The following is a 21685-nucleotide window of genomic DNA, read 5'->3' as shown; positions in this document are numbered from 1 at the left end:
CCCACAGCCGCAGTGGAAAGCAGTACCAACCTGCTGAATGCCACCACTCAGAGGAGAACACACCCCATCTAGGGCCCTCTCGCCGAGCTCTTGACCTGCAGAACACACCCCCACCCGGCTCTGCAGGAGTGCACACACCACTGAAACTCCATCCCGCCAGAGCGCACACCCAATACAGTGCTAGCCACAGAGACTCAGATCCACAGTACAACCCTTCCCAGGCCCCAAGTCTGCAAGTGGCAGCACAGAATACACAGGGCTGCCCATCAGGCGATTGTATGGGCCATCCAACCCCTCAGTGGCAGAAAACCAGCTGAATAGACACCAAAGACCAGCAGACTTGTAAAATCAATACTTGCGCACATTCTTCAACAGCGCTTGCAAGCCCTTAGCGCCTGCAACAACTTCAGTGCCTGCAGGGCACCCCTCTCACACACTGAAGGCCTCTTCATTCACCAACACCCTGTCCCTTAGGACACACCCACAAGCACACACTCAAACACACGCTCCCCCGCATTTGTCCTTCTGCTCCTGCGAACTTTCCTCCTACAGGTATAGCTGAATAACCAATGCACACACTGAAACCACTAGACATCACTAGACCTTCATTTTCCTGAAGAATTCTCCAGATACCAGAGAAAAACCAGTCTGACCTGCAGAATCCAGGAACAGACAGTGAACACTATGGATAACCAAATGGCCAGAGGTCGGCGAAAGAACACAACCAACGCAAATCAAGATATCATGGCTTCACCGGCAACCTCCAAAATTATTGGACACTCCAACTCAGCAGAAACACAAGAAAATGATTTTAAAGCTATGATTTCCAGTTATTTGAGGCACATAAAGAGGAAACCAACAAATGTCTCAGAGAAATAGTCATAGAGATTCAAATAGTTAAAGAAGATACAAAAAAATCCCTTAAAGATTTGGCCTCCCAAATAGAAACAAAGAAAAACGAAGTGAACGAAGAAGCTCTTTTTTTTTTTTTTTACTTTCTTTTTTTTTTTCTTTTTTTTTATTTTATTTTTTTTTATCAGTTACATTTCATTAACTCTGTATCCCAGCCGTGTCCCGATCCCTCATTCCCTCCCAGTCCCTCCCTCCCTCCCTCCCTCCCTCCCTCATCTCCACCGTGCCCCTTTCCAAGTCCACTGATGGGGAGGGACCTCCTCCCCATTCATCTGATCCTGTTTTATCAGGTATCTTCAGGACTGGCTGCAAAGCCCTCCTCTGTGGCCTAACAGGACTGCTCCTCCCTTCGGGGGTGGGGAGGCCAAAGAGCCAGTCATCGAGTTCCTGTTAGAAATAGTCCCTGTTCCCCTCACTTTGGGAAACCAATTGGTTACTGAGCTACCACAGGCTACATCTGAGTGGAGGTTCTAGGTTATATCCATACATGGTCCTTGGTTGAATGTCAGTCTCAGAAAAGACCCTGTGCCCAGATATATTTGGTCCTTGTGGAGCTCCTATCCTTTCCCCATCAGACTAACTCCCCTTCTTTCTTATGATTCCCTGTACTCTGCCAAAGGTTTGGTCATGAGTCTTTGCTTTGAAAACACTGCTAGTTAGAGTCTTTTAGATGCGCTCAGTAGACTCCTGTCATACGTTCAATGCACATCCCATCTGTCTTTCTAAATGAGGATTGATCATCTTACCCCATGTCCGCTCAATTGATTATCTTTTTTAGGTGTATAGATTTCATTATGTTTATCATATCTTATAGGTCTATATAAGTGAGTATATCCCATGTTTGTCTTTCTCCTTCTGGGATATTTCACTCAGAATGATCTTTTCTAGATCCCACCATTTGCCTGCAAATTTCATGATTTCCTCCTTTTTGATTGCTGAGTAGTATTCCATTGTATAAAAATACCACAATTTCTGTACCCATTCCACCGTTGATGGACATCTGGGTTGTTTCCAGGTTCTGGCTATTACAAATAGAGCTGCTATAAACATGGTTGAGCAAGTGTCCTTTTTGTGTACTTGAACAAACTTTGGGTATATACCTAGCAGTGGTATAGCTGGGTCTGGAGGAAGCACTATTCCTATTTGTCTTAGAAAGCGCCAGATAGCTTTCCAGAGTGGTTGTACCAGTTTACATTCCCACCAGCAGTGGAGCAGGGTTCCCCTTTCTCCACAACCTCTCCAGCATGTGTTATCGCTTGAGTTTTTCATCTTGGCCATTCTGATGGGTGTAAGGTGATATCTCAGGGTCGTTTTGATTTGCATTTCCCTGATGGCTAATGAGGATGAGCATTTCTTTAAGTGTTTTTCTGCCATTCGATATTCCTCTGTCGAGAATTCTCTGTTTAGCTCTGTTCCCCATTTTTTAATTGGGCGAAGAAGCTCTTAAAGAAACGCATGCAAATATAGCCAAACAATTGGAGGCAGAAGCAGAGGCACTAAGAGAGGAAACAAACAAAAAAATAGAGACCATCTTGGAGACACAGGAATCCACATTCAAACAGATGAGGGAAATGTTGCAAGACATGAAAACAGAATTAGAATCAATAATGAAAACATAAACTGAGAAAACCCTGGAACTGAAGAACTTAGAGAAAAGAGAAGGAATCACAAAGATAAGCATCACTAATAGAATACAAGAGATGGAAGAGAGAATCTCGGGTGCTGAAGATGCACTCACAGAAATTGATACTTCTCTCAAAGCAAAAATAAAATCAGAAAAATCCCAAACACAAACCATCCAAGAAATCAAGGATGCCATGAAAAGGCAAAATCTAAGAATAATAGGAATTGAAGAAGAGGAGTCCAGGCTACAAGGTCCAGAAAATATTTTCAAGAAAATCAAAGAAGAAAATTTTCCCAACCTAAAGAAAGAGTTGTCCACAAACATACAAGAGGCCTACAGAACACCAAATGGACTAGACCAGAGGAGAAATTCCTCACGCCACATCATAGTTAAAACACTTAATCTACAGAACAAAGAAAAGATACTAAAAGCAGCAAGAGAAAAAGGCCAAGTAACATATAAAGGCAAACCTATCAGTATCACACCGGACTTCTCATCAGATACTATGAAAGCCAGAAGGGCCTGGGGAGATATCATGCAGGCCCTAAGGGACCACAGATGCCAACCTAGACAACTTTATCCAGCAAAGCTTTCAATCAACATAGATGGAGAAAATAAAATATTCCACAACAAAACTAAATTTAAGCAATATTTGAACAGCAACCCAGCCCTACAGAAGATACTAGAAGGAAAATTCCAATCCAATGAAAACAAATACACCCAAGAAAACATAGGTTAAGGATAATTACCAACAAAAATCAAAAGCAAACAAGCAATGATTCACAGTAACATTGCCAACTCCACAATAATAGGAAATAACATTCAATGGTCATTATTATCTATCAACATCAATGGACTCAACTCTCCAATAAAAAGACACAGACTAACAGAATGGGTGCAGAAACAGGAACCAACATTCTGCTGCACCCAAGAAACACACCTACGCAACAAAGATAAACATTACCTCAGAGTAAAAGGCTGGAAAACAGCTTTTCAAGCAAATGGATCCAAAACACAAGCAGGAGTGGCTATCCTAATATCTAGTAAAATAGATTTTCAACCAAAACTAATCAAAAAAGACATAGAGGGGCACTGCATTTTCATCAAAGGAAAAAATTCACCACGAAAACATCACAGTTCTAAAAATCTATGCCCCAAATAAAGAGCACCCACATTCATAAATGAAACATTATTAAAGCTTAAAGAACACAATGATCGCAATACCCTAATAGTGGGTGACTGCAACACCCCACTCTCACCAAAGGACAGATCAACTAGACAGAAACCAAATAGGGAAATAAAATCACTTACAGAGTCCCTAAATCAAATGGACCTAATAGACATCTATAGATTTTTGCACCCAAACTCAAAAGAATATACCTTCTTTTCAGCATCTCATAGAACCTTCTCCAAAATAGACCATATAGTTGGTCACAAAGCAAGCCTCAACAGATATAAAAAGATTGAGATAATCCCTTGTATTCTATCAGACCACCACAGACTAAAGTTGGACATCAACAACAATGGAAATAACCAAAAACCTACATGCACATGGAAACTGAAAAACTTGTTACTCAACGACAGCTGGGTTAAGGAAGAAATAAAGAAAGATTAAAGACTTCCTAGAACTCAATGAAAATGAAGGCACAACATACCCAAATTTATGGGACACATTGAAAGCAGTGCTCAGAGGAAAATTTATAGCACTAAGTGCCTTCAAGAAGAAATTTGTAACATCACATACAAGTAACTTAAGGCCCAACTGAAAAACCTAGAAAAAAAAAAGAAGCAGATACACCCAAGAGGAGCAGAAGGCTGGAAATAATCAAACTCAGGGCTGAAATCAATCAATTAGAAACAAATAAAACTATTCAAAGAATCAATGAAACAAAAAGCTGCTTCTTTGAGAAAATCAACAAGATAGACAAACCCTTAGCCAAGCTAACTAAAAAGCAGAGAGAATCTATCCAAATCAGCAAAATCAGAAATGAAAAGGGGAACATAACTACAGACACTGAAGAAATCCAAACAATCATTAGTTCATACTACAAAAACCTATATGGCACAAAATTTGAAAATCTAAATGAAATGGACAATTTTCTTGATAGATTCCATCTACCAACATTAAGTCAAGACCAGGTAGAAAGACTAAATAACCCTATATCCCCCAAAGAAATTGAAGCAGTCATTAACAGTCTCCCTTCCAAAAAAAGGCCTGGGCCCGATGGTTTCAGCGCAGAATTCTGCCAGACCTTCAAAGAAGTTCTAATACCAATGCTCCTCACACTATTCCACAAAATAGAAACAGAAGGAACACTACCAAACTCATTCTATGAAGCGAAAGTCACCCTGATACCCAAACCACACAAAGACCCAACAAAAAAAGAGAACTTCAGACCTATCTCTCTTATGAATATTGATGCAAAAATATTCAATAAAATACTTGCAAACCGAATCCAAGAACACATCAAAGATATCATCCACCATGACCAAGTAGGCTTCATCCCAGGCATGCAAGGGTGGTTCAACATATAGAAATCCATCAATGTAATCCACCACATAAAAAAACTGAAGGAGAAAAACCACATGATCATCTCCTTGGATGCTGAAAAAGCACTTGACAAAGTCCAACACCCACTTATGTTTAAAGTCTTGGAGAGATCAGAGATACAAGGCACATACTTAAACATAGTAAAGGCAATACACAGAGAGCCTACAGCCAACATCAAACTCAATGGAGAGAAACTTAAATCAATCCCACTGAAATCAGTGACAAGACAAGGCTGCCCACTTTCTCCATATCTCTTCAACATAGTACTTGAAGTCCTAGCCAAGCAATAAGACAACTAAAGGAGATCAAGGGGATACAAATTGGAAAGGAAGAGGTCAAAGTTTCACTATTCGCAGATGATATGATAGTATACATGAGTGACTGCAAAAATTCAACCAGAGAACTCCTCCAGCTGATAAACACGTTCAGCAAAGTGGTGGGATACAAAATCAACTCAAAAAAATCAGAAGCCCTCCTGTATACCAAAGACAAAAGGGCCGAGAAAGAAATTAGGGAAAAAACACCCTTCACAATAGCCACTAATAACATAAAGTACCTTGGGCTGACATTAACCAAACAAGTGAAAGACCTGTTTGAGAAAAACTTCAAGTCTCTGAAGAAAGAAATTGAAGAAGATCTCAGAAGATGGAAAGATCTCCCGTGCTCATGGATTGGTAGGATTAACATTGTGAAAATGGCCATCCTGACAAAAGCAATCTACAGATTCAACACAATTCCCATCAAAATACCAACTCAATTCTTTTCAGACCTTGAAAAAAAGATTCTCAGCTTCATATGGAGAAACAAAAAACCCAGAATCTCCAAAACAACCCTGTACAACAACAGATCATCTGGAGGTATCTCCATCCCTGATCTCAAGCTGTACTACAGGGCAACAGTAATAAAAACTGCATGGTATTGGCATAGAAATAGAAAGGAGGATCAGTGGAACCGAATAGAAGACCCAGAAATAAACCCATGTACCTATGAATACTCGATTTTTGACAAAGCAGCCAAAACCATTCAATGGAAAAAAGATAGCATCTTCAACAGATGGTGCTGGTCTAATTGGATGTCTACATGCAGAAAAATGAAAATAGATCCACATTTATCACCCTGTGCAAAACTAAAGTCTAAGTAGCTCAAAGACCTCAACATAAAACCAGATATGCTAAATCTGTTAGAAGAAAAAGTGGGGAACAGCCTAGAACTCATTGGCACAGGAGACAACTTCCTGAACAGAACTCCAACAGCACAGGCTTTAAGAGCAACAATCAATAAATCGGACCTCATGAAACTGAAAAGCTTCTGTAAAGCAAAGGACACCGTCATCAAAACAAAACGACTGCCTACAGATTGGGAAAGAATCTTCACCAACCCTTTATCTGATAAAGGGCTAATATCCAGTATATATAAAGAACTAAAGAAGCTGAAAAGCAACAAAACAAGTAATCCAATTAAAAAATCCGGAGCAGAGCTTAACAGAGAATTCTCTGTAGAGGAATATAGAATGGCAGAGAAACACTTAAAGAAATGCTCAATGTCATTAACCATTAGGAAAATGGAAATCAAAACGACCCTGAGATTTCACCTTACACCCATCAGAATGGCCAAGATGAAAAACTCAAGTGACAACACATGCTGGAGAGGTTGTGGAGAAAGGGGAACCCTCCTCCATTGCTGATGGGAATGTAAACTGGTACAACCACTTTGGAAGTCAATTTGGTGCTTTCTCAGACAATTAGGAATAGTGCTTCCTCAAGACCCAGCTATACCACTGCTAGGCATATACCCAAAATTTGCTCAAGTACACAATAAGGACATTTGCTCAACCATGTTTGTAGCAGCTTTATTTTTAATAGCCAGAACCCGGAAACAACCCAGATGTCCATCAACAGAGGAATGGGTACAGAAATTGTGGTATTTTTACACAATGGAATACTACTCAGCAATCAAAAAAGAGGAAATCATGAAATTTGCAGGCAAATGGTGGGATCTAGAAAAGATCATTCTGAGTGAGCTATCCCAGAAGGAGAAAGACAAACATGGTATATACTTGCTTATATAGACCTACAAAATATGATAAACATAATGAAATCTACAAACCTAAAGAAGATAATCAAGAAAGTGGACATGGGGTATGATGTTCAATCCTCATTTAGAAAGACAAATGGGATATGCATTGAACCTATGACAGGAGTCTACCGCAGAAAGCATCAGAAAGACTCTACCTACAAGTGTTCCAAAGTAGATACTAAGACTCATAACCAAACCTTCGGCAGAGTGCAGGAAATCATATGAAAGAAGGGGAGTTTGATGTGGAAAGGATAGGAGCTCCACAAGGACCATACATATCTGGGCACAGGGTCTTTTCTGAGATGGACACTCAACCAGAGACCATGAGAAGATAAAACCTCTGCTTGGATGTGACCCGTGATAGCTCAGTAATCAATTGGTTTCCCATAGTAAGGGGAACAAGGACTATTTCTAACAGGAACTCAATGACTGGCTCTTTGACCTCCCCAGCTCCCAAGGGAGGAGCAGTCCTGTTAGGCCACAGAGGAGGACTTTGCAGCCAGTCCTGAAAATACCTGACAAAAAGGAGTCATATGAAAGGGGAGGAGGTCCTCCCCTATCAGTGGACTTGGAAAGGGGCAGGGAGGAGATGAGGGAGGGTGGGTGGGATTGGGGAGGGAATGAGGGATACAGCTGGGATACAGAATTAACAAAATGTAACTAATGAGAAAAATAAAATAAAAAATATATTATGCAAACAGATTTGTTTATATATGTGACTATAAGTCTTCATCCTCTATACAAATCACTATTCTCATGTCTTAATCCTATTATTAAATGTTATAGAAAAACTATTGAAGTGCGGTAACACTTTCTGTTAAACATCCTTTTGAATTAACTATTAAAAATGAAGCTTACCTGCAAAATATTTGTTATTAATTTTCCTATTTGTAATATGAGACTTTCTATAATTCAACACTTGTATTTATTTCAAGGCTGGTCACTACAGAATGTCACATTGCTACATACATTTCTGGGTCACATCCTGTGCTGTACACTGTAAAAGTCTGCAAAAAATGTCTTACAAATGCATGTACTGTTAAGACTTTTTGCTCCCCTGTTCTGTAACAGAAAAGAATGGCCAATGAACAGTAAATAAATGAGACAATATGTGGGAAATATATTACCCATATTTATCACGATTAAATATGGTTTATAGTACTCAAAAAATAAAAATAAAAATATTAAGTATTTAGTGATAAGAACTATCTGAAAGTGACATCTTAGGTATGTTCAAATATTTTCAGCATATTGACTAACCATTGATTTTGGTATTAAAAAGTGTGGTGTGTGTGTGTGCATGTGTGCACACATGCTTGTAAACCTGTCAACCATATGTGCTTATGGAAGTCAGCTATAAACTGCAGTGTTGGTCCAAACCTTTTAACCTTGTTCAAATCAGGTTCAATTGTTCCTACTGTGTATGCAGATGTTCCTAGCCCTGGAGCTTGAGATTCTCCTGTCTTCATTTCCTCTCCCACTATCAGAGATGCATGCTACCTTATTCTGCTGTCTCTGAATTCTGGATTTAGAGCGCAGAACCTCATACCTGCTCAACAAGAGTTTTACCCACTATGCTGTCTGCATTGTTTCTGGTTTCATTTAAATGTTTTAAAATGCCATAAGTTACTATGTAATAATAATGTTTCATGTTCCCATTTGTATCTACAAAATAGTTTCTTTTTCTTAAAATCACTTGACAGAAAACTTGAAGGAAAAATACTCTTTAGCTTTTTTGATAAATTATCTAAAATGTTACTGAATAATTTGAGTTAAATCATAGTATAGTTTTTGATATTAATGACCAGTGTTTGTTACTTCCTGTTACTTTGATGTTGGTGGTGGTAGAGTATGTGTGTGCTTTCCTTCTTTTCATTTTGCATATGCGAAGTTACTTTCTGTGTTTTCCAGGGTGTAGTTGGTCTCCGAGGGTTAGAGCTTTCCTTCTAGTATCTTCTGTATGGCTAGATTTGTAGATAATTACAGTTTAAATTTGCATTTGTATGGAATATCTGCTTTTCTCCCTGTATGTTGTTTAAACCTATAGTAGTCAGGGCTGGCATCTGTGATCTCTTAGTGTCTGTAAGATAATTAATTATCCAGCCCCTTTTGGATTTTAGAGTTCCTGATGAGAAGTCAGGTGTAATTCAAATAGGTTTGCCTTTATGTGTAACTTGGCTTTTTTTTCTTTGCAGCTTTTAATATTCTCTCTTTGTTCTGTTTGTTCACTCTCTTTATTACTATGTAGCAAGAGGAATTTTGTTTCTGGTCCAATCTATTGGCTATTCTGTAAGCTTTTTGTATGCTTATAGACAATCTTTCTTTAGATAGGGGGTGTTTTCTTCGATGATTTTGATGAAAGTATTTTCTTGGTCTTGGAGTGGGAGTCTTCTTCTATTTCTATCATTTAAGAGGCTCGGTCTTTTCATAATGTCCCAGATTTCTTCAATGTTTTATCTGTCAGGAACATTTTGGATGTAACTCATTCTTTGGCTGGTGTATCAATTTCTTCAATGGTATCTTCTACACCTGAGATTCTCTCTTGCATCTCTTATATTCTTTTGGTGATGCTTGTGTCTTTAGTTTCTGTTTTCTTCAATAGGTTTACCATTCCAGGATTGCATCATATAGTGTGTGTGTGTGTGTGTGTGTGCGTGGGCACATTTTATACTAGTTCCAGTTTTAGGTCTTAAACAGTTTTATTCATTTCTTTCTCTTGTTTGATTGTGTTTTCCTATGTTTCCATTAGGGATTTATTTACTTCCTTTACCTATTTGACTATATTTTCTTATATTTCTTTGGCAGATTTATTTTCCTGCATTAAGACTTCTAACATTTTTATAATGTCATATTTAAAATCTTTTTCTTGCACTTCCGATGTGATAGTATCTCCAGTGCATTCTGTGGTAGGACTGCTTGTTTTCAGTGGTGTCATATGGCCCTGAATTTTATTGGTTGTGTTCTTAGGCTGACCACTACATATCTGGTTTTCTCTGTTGTTAGCTGGCTTTGAGGTCGCTCCATTGGACTCACTTTCTGTGTGCAAGGTAGGCATATTGGAAGCAGGAAGAGAAATCTCCAAGCTGAAAACTCTGTGCTGGCACTCATAGGCCTCCTCAGAATAGTAGACAATGGGGCTTGAGAGCCAAGCACAGCTTATATCTCCTGGGTTTGCTGTCTGTGTCCCAGGCAGGCAAAGCATGTCTGGAGCAAGACTCTTCATCTTTTCAAAACAATAAAAATATTATTTTATCACCCTGCACAAATAGAATCCAAGTGGGTCAAATAACTCAACATAAAACCAGACACTAAATCTGTTAGAAGTAAAAGTGGAGAAGAGACTTGAACTCATTGGTACAGGAGACAACTTCCTGAACAGAACACCAACAGCACAGGCTCTATGATCAACAAGCAATTAATGGGACCTCATGAAACTGAAATGCTTCTGTAAAGAAAAGGACACTGTAGTCAGAACAAAATAACAGCCTATAGACTGGGAAAGGATCTTGACCAGCCCTATACTGACAGAGGGCCATTATCCAGAATATGTAGAGGACTCCAGAAGTTAAAAAGCAACAAGTCAGGTAATCAAATTTAAAAATGAAGTACAGAGCTAAAAAGAGAATTCTCTATAGAGAATGCCAGTTAGCAGAGAAACACTTAAAGAAATGTTCAACATCCTTAGTTATCAGGAAAATGCAAATCAAAATGCCACTGAGATTTCACCTTACATCCATCAAAATGGCTAAAATAAAAAAAAAAAAAACTCAAGTGACAATATATGCTAGAGAAGATGTGGAGAAAAGGGAACCATTCTCCATTGCTGGTGTGAATGTAAACTTGTACAAACACATTGTAATGCAATCTGGTGCTTTCTCAGACAATTAGGAATGGTGTTTCCTCAAGATCCAGCTATACCACTCCAAAAGATGCTCAAGTACACAACAAGGAAATTTGCTCAACCATGTTCAGAGCAGCTTTATTCATAATAGCAAGAACCTTGAAACAATCCAGATGCCTCTCAACTCAGGAATGAATGGATAGAGAAACTGTGGTACGTTTATACAATGGAATAACACTCAGCAATTGAAAATGAGGAAATCATGAAATTTGCAGGCAAATGGTAAGAATAGAAAAAATCACCCTGAATGAGGTACCCCAGAAGCAGAAAGACACACATGGTATATACATACTTAGAAGTGGATATTAGACATATAATATAGGATAATCATACAAAAGTCCATACACCAAAAAAAAAAAAACTAATCAAGAAAAAGGACCTGGGGTAAGATGCTCAATCCTCATTCAGAAAGGCAAAAGGGATTGACATTGGAAGAAGGAGAAAACAGGGAATCGGACAGGAGCCTAAAATAGGGGACCTCTCAAAGACTCTACCCTGCAGTGTGTCAAAGAAGATGTTGAGGCTCATACACAAACTTTGGGCAGAGTACAGGTTATCTTATGAAAGGGGGAGAGAGAAAGATCTGGAATGGACAGGAACTCTACTAGGAGAGCAACAGAACCAAGAAATCTGGGCCCAGGAGTCTTTTCTAAGACTGATACTCCAACCAAGGTCCATGTATGGAGATAACCTCAAACCCTTGCACAAATGTAGCCCTTGGCAGCTCAGTATCCAAGTGGGTTCACTAGTAATCAGAATGGGGACTATCTGTGACAAGAACTCGGTGGCTGGATTTTTGATCACTTCCAGCCTTAGTAGGCCACAGAAGAAGACAGTGTAGCCAGGTCTGGTGAGACCTGCTAGTCTAGGGTCAAACAGAATGGAGGAGGACCTTATCTATCAGTGGACTTGGAGAGATGTATGGGAGGAGATGAGGGAGAGAGGGTATGTTTGGGAGGGAATGACAAACAGGGCTACAGCTGGGATACAAGCTGAAGAAATTGTAATTAATATAAAAATTAATTTAAAAAATATTATTAGTTAACTATAAAGACAAATATAGTCAAGACACATTTATATCAAGGAATTTAAAGAATTATCATTATTGCAATAGAAAATATGAAAGTATTGATGGATTCTAAAAACAATTAGACTTATTATGTGTCCTAAAACATGGACTATAATTTTTGCCATACAGGTCACAATAATGATGTCATCTGCCTATGACTTTTATAATACTGGGACAATCAACACTGTGTCATGAATGAGGAAGTTGTTCATGAGGTCCCACCTCAACCTCAGGAAATATTCACAGTTAATTGTTGGGGTTGGATGAGGTTATTAGTTTCTTCAGTGGTATAGTTACCCTTGTTGTTGTACATAATCTTCCCCATGTCAAGGCAAGAAATTGATTAAACTAATTAGGTCTCACAGAGAAAGAAGATATAGAGGTAGAAAAAGAAAATTTTGAGAACAGTTTCAGAGGAGGAGAGGAGAATTTATCATATGAATGTATGAACCTGTCAAGCAATAAAAATTATTTATAATTGGAAAAAGAAATCTCTAGCATGCAATATTTGAAAACAGAAATAATCTCATTTGATACCATAAAATTTCTTCTTGTACTTTTCATTGGGATAGGGGCTTCTTAACTGTAAATTTTATCTAAAAATACAATCAGGAAATAACATTTTATGCTCCTGTTCTTTGTACTCATGTTTACAACATTTTATTTGTTTATTAAATTTAGTTTCAACTTTTGAAGTTTAACTTTATGTGTGTGTGTGTGTGTGTGTGTGTCCAGGCATGTAGATAACATGTTTCTATGGAAGCCAGAAGATACTTTCAGATGTTGGTTATGAGTTTCCTTATTGTTTTGCTTAGGGTCTGCTCTTCTTTGCCACTGCATATGCCAGTCCTTCTAGCCCATGAACTTCCAGGATTCTTTCATCTCATCTGCCCAAGCCACAGCGGGAGCCCCCCGGTCATAAATGAATACCTCTCTATTTAATTTTATGTGGAATTAGACTTCCAAACTCATGCTTTTTGCATGTACAACAAATGCTTTATCCATTACATTATCTGCCTAGCCTTCAACCCATTTCAATATCAAAATATAATTACTTACTACATTATTAATAGTCTAAGTTTCTATTTTTAAACTACAAAGATGTAACTTATCTTTTTCATAAAGTATTCTTTATTTCTATAGCTGAAGTAAATATCTCTAACTGGTTAATTCTAACCAGTTTTCTAACATTTAACTACTAGTTCAACTAAAGCAATTATATAGATATAGATATTTGTTACTAGAATATTTTAGGAACATGTATTAATATAAATGTCTCAGGATAGAAGTATAGATAATTCTTCTTTTGATAAACTTAGTATCTATGAATATCTGTTTCCTGATAACAGTGTTTTAATCCTAAATCAGATGTATCCCCAGGTTAATTTTAGCCTTCTTGGGAGATTTTATATTGAATACAGAATCAAAAATAATGACAATTGTTAGAGAGAACTAATTTCTAAAATGTGGATATAATTAATTTTTAAAATTCTTATCTAGTAATCTTCTTGACTATCTTTATCAAATATAAATATATTGTTTGTTTTGGTCTCTGTATAACCTGACTGATAGACTCGCAAAACAAAGCAGTGACAAAATAGTCTATAGTCTTATTAGAAATTTTAAAAAGCTCAAAGTGTCTTACTTACTTTTCTATTGGTGCGTTAAAACCATGTCATCAAGGCAACTTATAAAAGAAAGCACTTGGAATTTAAGGGGATTAGAGTCCATGATATTAAAGCAAAGACATTTTGCAAGCTTAGATTGTGATACAAAACCATGAGTCAGAGAGAGAAAGCATTGTGTATCACAAGTCTCTTGAAACCTGAAAACTGGTGCCCACTGACCCAGCTCCTCCAAACTCTTCCCAAATAACTGGGAATACTCTCCAATGACTGGGGCTCAACTACTAAAATATATGATGTAAGCATATAGCATTCACACTCAACCAAACCACCACACGACAATACTCGATACTCAGAACACCCACAATACAAACCACAATTACCTGCTCCCCCTGCCCCCAGAAAAGCAAATGAGACTATCTCACTGAGGGAAACAAAATAAAAAATGTTAAATAAGATTGTCTACCTCTGAAGCCAATGATTTAAAAACAACTGCTATGATTATGTTCTATAAGGTAAAGATGGATAATTTGAAAACAAATTAAATAAAGGATGTTCTTAAGGAAACAAGTGTATTAAGAATGATTCAATGAAAAGTTAAAACAAAACTAGGAAATTATTCAAAATGCAATATGTATTAAAATACATATGTATCAAAGTACAATATGTATTCTTTCAATTGAAAAAATATGACAAAGAAAGAGTCATTGAATTTGAAAATTTATCAAAATAAAATACACAATCTAAAATAAAAACAGTAATAGAAGCTAAAAAAAATGTTTAAGACTAACAGTTTGCCATTTATCTACCTGGAGAAAAGTGATGAAAGGATACAGCAGAACTAACAGCTGGAAACTTCCAAGAGTTTAAATAGAACCTTCCTATTGTCACAATAGCCATGAGGCTTCCGGGCAGAAACACGTTTCAATAAAAGAGAACATGGTGTGTTCTTGCGTACCGTCATTATAAAATCTGGATCTTAACAGCATGGGACCTAAAGACATTAAAAACAGACAGGAACAGCAGTAGGTGCCAAGATGTGGCCATAGAGCTCTGTGGGCCTGAGAGATGACAAGACAATACAGCACACATTGTGCACAAAAAGAGAGTACACAATGTAGCTTTCTAGTGGATTTCACAGAGGGGAGAGCACAACAAGCTAATGCCCAAGCAGAGAGGACTGCCAGCTCTAAATATTTGTAGTTATAAAATGACATGAAAAATTAAAAAATCCCAGTATCATGACAATTTTCTGATTATTAATATAAAATTTATTTGAAGACCATCATAACTCTTGTATAATCTTGTAATGAAATTATTGTTAGCAATGAGTTAATTATTAACACAGTAAATATTGATGAATGTAAACCAAATTCTGGCAGGCAGAAGAATACATTGATTTGAGTATCAGAAGTTAGAAAATACTTCAAAAGAAAAAAAAAGGTACTAAAATAGTGGATGGTTAAATGTACTCTGAACTTTTATAATATGAATAAATTGTACACATAAGTTTAAGCAAATGTATATGCTTAGGTTTTGTGAAAAGTATCGATTATATTTAAGCTTATGAACAATTACTCAAACATTCATTAGGAATGTTGTTTCTTTTCTGTTGTCAATATATAATTAACTTTAGAAATAGCATCTTACAAACATTGTGTGTCCTTCAATAGATAATAAAGACATAAAGTTATATTAATGATTAACAACAAAGTTAACTACATGAACTATAATATTACTTGGTGAATATAGCACTAAAAAAAAGCATACTCTCTTTCAAAGCACTAGCTAAAGGAAATTTCACATATATTGGTCACAAGGTTTCCCAAATTCCCAGGAAGAAAAAATATTACCACAAGTGATGTCGTTTTTACAACAGCATCTATCATTCTCACTCTCCAGCGTTCTTCAATGTTTTCTGGTATGGGTATATAAATATAATAAGCAAAGAGGACACAAAAGATTCCAAAGCACAGAATTTTGTATCCCATGATAAATCGTGTCCAACCTTATCTGTGTGAATAGTCGAATGGCTCCTCATATATCAACTGCTAAAAAGTAAGACAAAGGTAGAAGGCAAATTCTCCCAGGTAGGATGGCAATACAGCAACACTCACTGAACATGAAGTTCCAAGTTCAGGGCACTGTAGTATCAGGTTATGTAGTTGTGTGTCTTTGTGTAACAGAATGTGTCATGACATATCTATTGACACTTTGCATCAAGAGCAGAAACATTACGAGAGTAGCAAGTTTTTAATCTCAGAGAAACACATCTTAGTGGGACAATCAGTGTAGAACAAGAAAGACAAAAATCCATTTTCTGGTGCTATTTTACTGAAAGTAGTGACAAGCTGTAAAAAAAAAAAAAATCAGCCTTTAGCCTTTAGGCTAAAGCCTATAATACAGACAAATAAAATTAAGGATAAAAACTCATAAGAGATATGTGTCCAAAATTCATATATGTGATATATACCTGAATTTTTTTGGTTTTGTTTTATTTTTACAAACCTAACAGAGACTAAACTAGAGAGAAGCAACACTGGAGAGATCTCAAATGTCAGGTCACACTGCAGTGAAGATAAGCACCTCTAAAAGGAAAGTAAACCAGACATGATGGGGTACTGCTGAAAGCCCAGCATGAGATGCTCAAGTAGAAGAATCAGGAGGTCAAAGTTTACCTACAGGAAGCCAGAGCTACAGTTAAGACCACTCTCCATATTAAAATAATCTAGAGAGAGACATACAGAGAGAGACAAAGAAAGAGATACAGAGAGAGAGAGAAAAACAGACAAGAAGAATGTGGAATTACAGTAAAATTCCTTAAAAAGATGTCTCAGTTCTTTGACCATGGAAAGAGCAGGAGCTCAGATAACATTTAGGAGTCTGCCCTACTCACCCACTTCTAGCATCAGTTGGATTTTACTTCTCCTCAGTTTCTGACTTCAACTGCAACTGGGGAAAAAAATGTGTGTGTCAGGGAGATTAAACTTTTTAAGTCCAGGTGCAAACTGCAGAGTTCTGATTTTCTACTGTGGTTGGCAGAGGGTATCAAGAGTTCTGATCACTTGTAGAAATTTTCAGGCTGTTTATGTTAATGTTGATTTGCTAGCCACAGTGAAGCAGGCATCTGGCTTTCAGCAGACAGACAGTTCTTATCATTGCAAAGTGAAAGTGAGTTGGGGAGCCAGGCCAGGCCTGTTACCTCACTGAACCTCCAATTAGGACTGTGATCTTCAGATACATTTTTTGATTGCAGTTGTTATCTGTGAAAACCTGAGGAAAATTCATTATCTCCTGACTCTTACAGCATTAATGACTCTAAACCTAGTTTCGCATGGAAAACAATGACATGTTTGGCTGTCAATTTGCAATGAACCCTGATATTATTGGGCCAGAGCTACAGCAGCTTCTGTACATTGAAGATGAAGAAAATTGTTCTAGGCAATTATTTTCATGCACCAAGAAACCCCTAGGTTGTTTTTCTTGCTGGAGTCTCACTCTTAAGCACCTTCTCAGTTGCTTTTCTGCAATGCAGAAGGCTTCTCTTGCATGGTTCTAATCTCTTGAACAATTACACACCCCTTTCAGTTCATGATTGCCTGCACATGGTGCCTTTTTCTGCTCTAAGCTGCACAGTACATCTCCTCCTGTCCTAATTGCTCATGGAACTTAAATCAATCCTCTTTCATGGTTATTCATGAGTATTGGGTGGAAGGTTTGTCTTAGTAAAGCTGAGTGTTCCACAGTCTCTTATTCCAGGCACACTGATCAGGTAGGAGTCTCTTATTATTTACCATTTACTGCAAATGAGATTTATCTGATGGTGGCTAAAAGATACACTGATCTATGTCCACAAAAACAAAGACATAGATGGTGCTTTTTTAGTATGTTTACTTAGCAGGATAAAATATCAGACTCTCTTCTGGGCCTATAACCTATCCAGAGGTACTTTGCTATTTTATTTGATTTTATTTTGTTTTGATTTTATTTTTTGATTCTTTTTCAGTTTGTTTATTTGACATCCAAAGGGTGTTTCCTCCCTCCTCACCTCCCATTCCAATCTCTTCCTCTTGTTCCCCATTCCCTTTTCCTTTCACTCCCCCCAAAACGGGATGTTCTCTCCCCAATATCAACCCTTCCCAGCACATCAAGTGGCAGCAGGGCTGAACATATCATCTCCTGAAGCCAGCCAAGGCAGTGCTGCCAAGGGGAAGTGATCCAAAAGCAGGCAACAGAGTCCATGTTAGAAAGAGCTCCTCCTAACACTAGCTAGGCTCTCCATATGAAGACAAAATCATCCTTTGGTCACATATGAGCAGGGAGCCAAGTTCAAATCATGCATGTACCTTTGTTGATATCTCAGTCTCTGTAATCACCCATGACACTGGGTTAGTTATCTCTGTTGTTATTCTTCTGAGGTTCATGTCCACACCTGGCCCTTCCATCTTTCCCCCTACACTTGCATAGTACACCCAGAGATTTACTGCAAGTCTCAGCATTTGTCTCCATCTGCTGCTGTCTGTAGCCTCCCAGATAATAGTCAAGTCAGGCTCCTGTCTGCAAGCATAGCAGAGCATCATTAAAAGTGTCTGGGGTTGGCTCTGTACTGTGGGGTGGGTCTCAGGTTGGGCCAATTATTGGTTGGATATTTCTTCAATCTTTGTTCCCTCCTTATTTTTGCAATTCTTGTAGACAGGGTCAGTTGTTTCCTGTTTGTTTGTTTGTTTGTTTGTTTGTTTGTTTTTCACAATTTATAGTACCAGGCATGAATTCTGTTTTGAGGATCAGGCTTAAAATCAATGTAAATTTGGTGGGCAGTTACCCAGAACATTCAAGCCACTATTACACAAATATTCCATGGCCAATCATTGTTGTACCACACAGGCTCCAAAATGGGATGACACAGTGATTGAGTTTTCTGCCTTGTTAGGATTCATACAACCTCCCAGCAATACTGCAGAAAGCCAGTAAGGATCAATCTACCAGATCTGTACCAACTAGATTTCTCTCTATCCTATGTCTCCAGTATGTGGTGTCTTCAGATACAGGATCTTACCTTCAATTAAAGAGCGATGGCGACAGGACAGTCTGCAATGTTTAGAGAGTGCAGGAGACCCCATTGGCCAACACCTCCAGAAGAGGTGACACATTTCCAGCACTGGGTTAATTATTGCAAAACTGGTTTTGTCTGGAGAAAGCACTGACCCTCTGGTATAGGTTAACAACATTTATATATACATGTGTGTATATTTCAGGAAATTATTTTCCAATAGCACATTTCTTTTCTTTAAGATCATCTTTTTCTTTTACGATTTATTTATTTATTATGTACACAGTGTTCTGCTTGCATGTACATGTGCACAGGAGAAGACAGCACCAGACCTCATTACAGATGGTTGTGAGACACCGTGTGGTTGCTTGGAATTGAACTCAGGACCTTGGAAAGAGCAGCCAGTCCTCTCAACCTCTGAGCCCTCTCTCCAAGCTCTAGCAGCATGATATAGCTATTTCAAGGATCTTTAGTATTTATGATCATTTTATCTACCATTTTTCTATTCTTTTTTTTTCATGTCTCCAGCTCCATAGTGCCCAGTCATATGCTTAGTAACTGCTGGTCATCCCCATTCGCACATTTTTTTAAATTTTTTATTAATTACACTTTATTCATTTTGTATCCCCCCATAAGCCTCTCCTTCCTCCCCTCGTGATCCCACCCTCCCTCCCCTTTCTGCATGCATGCCCGTCCCCAAGTCCACTGATAGGGGAGGTCCTCCTCTCTTCCTTCTGATCTTAGTCTATCAGATCTCATCAGGAGTGTCTGCATTTTCATCTTCTGTGGCCTGGTAAGGCTGCTCCCCCCGTCAGGGGGAGGTGATCAAAGAGCAGGCCATTATTTCCCATCCTCCAGCACTTTTCATTTATCTTGTTCCAATGTATCCAATTCAGTCTTATAATAACTATCCTCTAACACCCATCGCTTGCAATCCCATGTGTGACATTACTAGTTCCATGACTTTGAAAGGTAGTCTAATTAAATATACATATCTAAAGATTCAAAGTTATCCTTCATATGTGAGGGAAAATGTAGAATATTTGTTTCTTATATCTAGATTATAATAGTCAAAATGATTATATCAGGTCCATATATTTTATACTATCATTTTTAGCAGTCGTGTGAATATTAGTCCAATGATAATATGCAGCACATTTCCATTTTTCATTGCTCATTTGGACATCTAGGATGTTTTAATTTTGGGGCTATTGTTAATAAAGTAGTAATGAACATAGGTGACCAAGTATCTGTGTAGTAAGAGCCTGGCATAAGTATAAAAAGATTTATACAGACAAAGTGACATTGATTGATATTGTGGGGCTATGTCTGTGTCTATTACAACCTGGCCCAACAAGTACATACTGCAGATCATGGTAATAATTTATCCAGAGATGTTTCTTGGTGTTGATTACTCTGGAAAAATAAAGTCATACAGAGTCAATGATTTTTTAGGAACCTATTTAATATATGGGAACTCAAATCCAAAATATTAAGAACAGGCTTACCAGTTTATGTCAGGCCCATTATAAAGAAATCAATATAACTCCGCTGCCTTACAGTGGCTCTGAGGTTACATAGGAACAAATTCAGGCTCCTGCGTGAGGAGTTTGGAATAATTCTGACTTGGCCATGGAAATGTACAAGCTTCATACTCAGATCAATACCAATTCACATGCCCACTTACAAACCTCCTCAATACAGGAGGCAAAAACTATTCTTTTTTTATTTTTTTTTTAATATTAGTTACAGTTTGTTAACTTTGTATCCCTGCTGTATCCCACTCCCTTTTTCCCTCCCAATCCCACCTTCCCACCCTCATCTCCTCCCTGCCCCTTTCCAAGTACATTGATAAGGGAAAACCTCCTCCCCTTACATCTGATACTGGTTTATCAAGTGTCTTCAGGACTGGTTGCAAAGTCCTCCTCTGTGACCTAGCATGGCTGCTCCTCCCTTGCGGGGGGGGGGGGTCAAAGACCCCACCAACAAGTTCACGTCAGAGACAGTCCCTGTTCCCCTTATTAGGGTACCCACTTGAATACTGAACTATCAAGGGCTACATCTGAGCAGGTACCATCCATACATGGTCCTTGTTTGGAGAAACAATCTCATGAAAGACCCCTGTGCCAAGATATATTTAGTCCTTGTGGAACTCCTGTCCTCTCCAGGTAATATTAGCCCCCCCCCCTTTTTTTATTCCCTGCATTCTTCCAGAAGTTTGGTTATGAGTCTTAATATCTGCTTTGATACACTGCTAGGTAGAGGCTTTCAGAGGCCCTCTGTGTTAAGCTCCTGTCCTGTTACTTGTTTGCTCCTACATCCAATGCCTATCCCATTTATCTTTCTAAGTGAGGATTGATTATCATCCCTTGGGTCCTCTTTCTTGTTTATCTTCTTTAGGTAGATAGATTTCAGTATATGTATCCTATCTTATAGGTCTATACATGTGAGTATATACCATGTGTGTCTTTCTCCTTCTGGGATACCTCACTCAGGATGGTCATTTCTAGTCCCACCTTTTGCCTGCAAATTTCATGATTTCCTCATTTTTAATTGCTGAGTAGTATTCCATTGTATTCTTCCCTGCTGTTTAAAATTGTACAGCCTTAAAAAAAATAGACTTTTTATTTGGCACACATTTTATTTCTAATCACCGATATGCTTAATTCTAAAGCGATCTGTGTCAAAATATTTGTATTATAAAAAATCAGATGTTGCAGTTTCTTATTTTATTTTCCCATTTTTAATCAACATAGATTCTTTTCTCATACAATGCAACCTAAACACAGTTTCCTCTCACTCTACTCTTCCAGGTCCCTCTCCACCTTCTCTCCAATCTGGATCTGCTCCTTATTACTCTCTTTCAATCTCTCATTA

General features: G+C 38.0%; 1 protein-coding gene across 1 annotated transcript in view; it reads right to left on the bottom strand.

Annotated features, from left to right (window-relative positions):
- The window catches only part of LOC110542032 (arylacetamide deacetylase-like 2), a 39656-nt gene extending 23907 nt beyond the window's left edge, over window positions 1-15749 (bottom strand). Inside the window, exon 1 of the mRNA XM_060376937.1 lies at window positions 15612-15749. Coding sequence (XP_060232920.1) covers window positions 15612-15749 — 138 coding nt within the window. The remainder of the gene's footprint in view (window positions 1-15611) is intronic.
- Window positions 15750-21685: the final 5936 nt, after the last annotated feature.

This window comes from Meriones unguiculatus, chromosome 2, assembly GCF_030254825.1.
Source record: "Meriones unguiculatus strain TT.TT164.6M chromosome 2, Bangor_MerUng_6.1, whole genome shotgun sequence".
Lineage (NCBI taxonomy): Eukaryota > Metazoa > Chordata > Mammalia > Rodentia > Muridae > Meriones > Meriones unguiculatus.
This window is presented reverse-complemented; position numbering and strand designations above follow the sequence as displayed.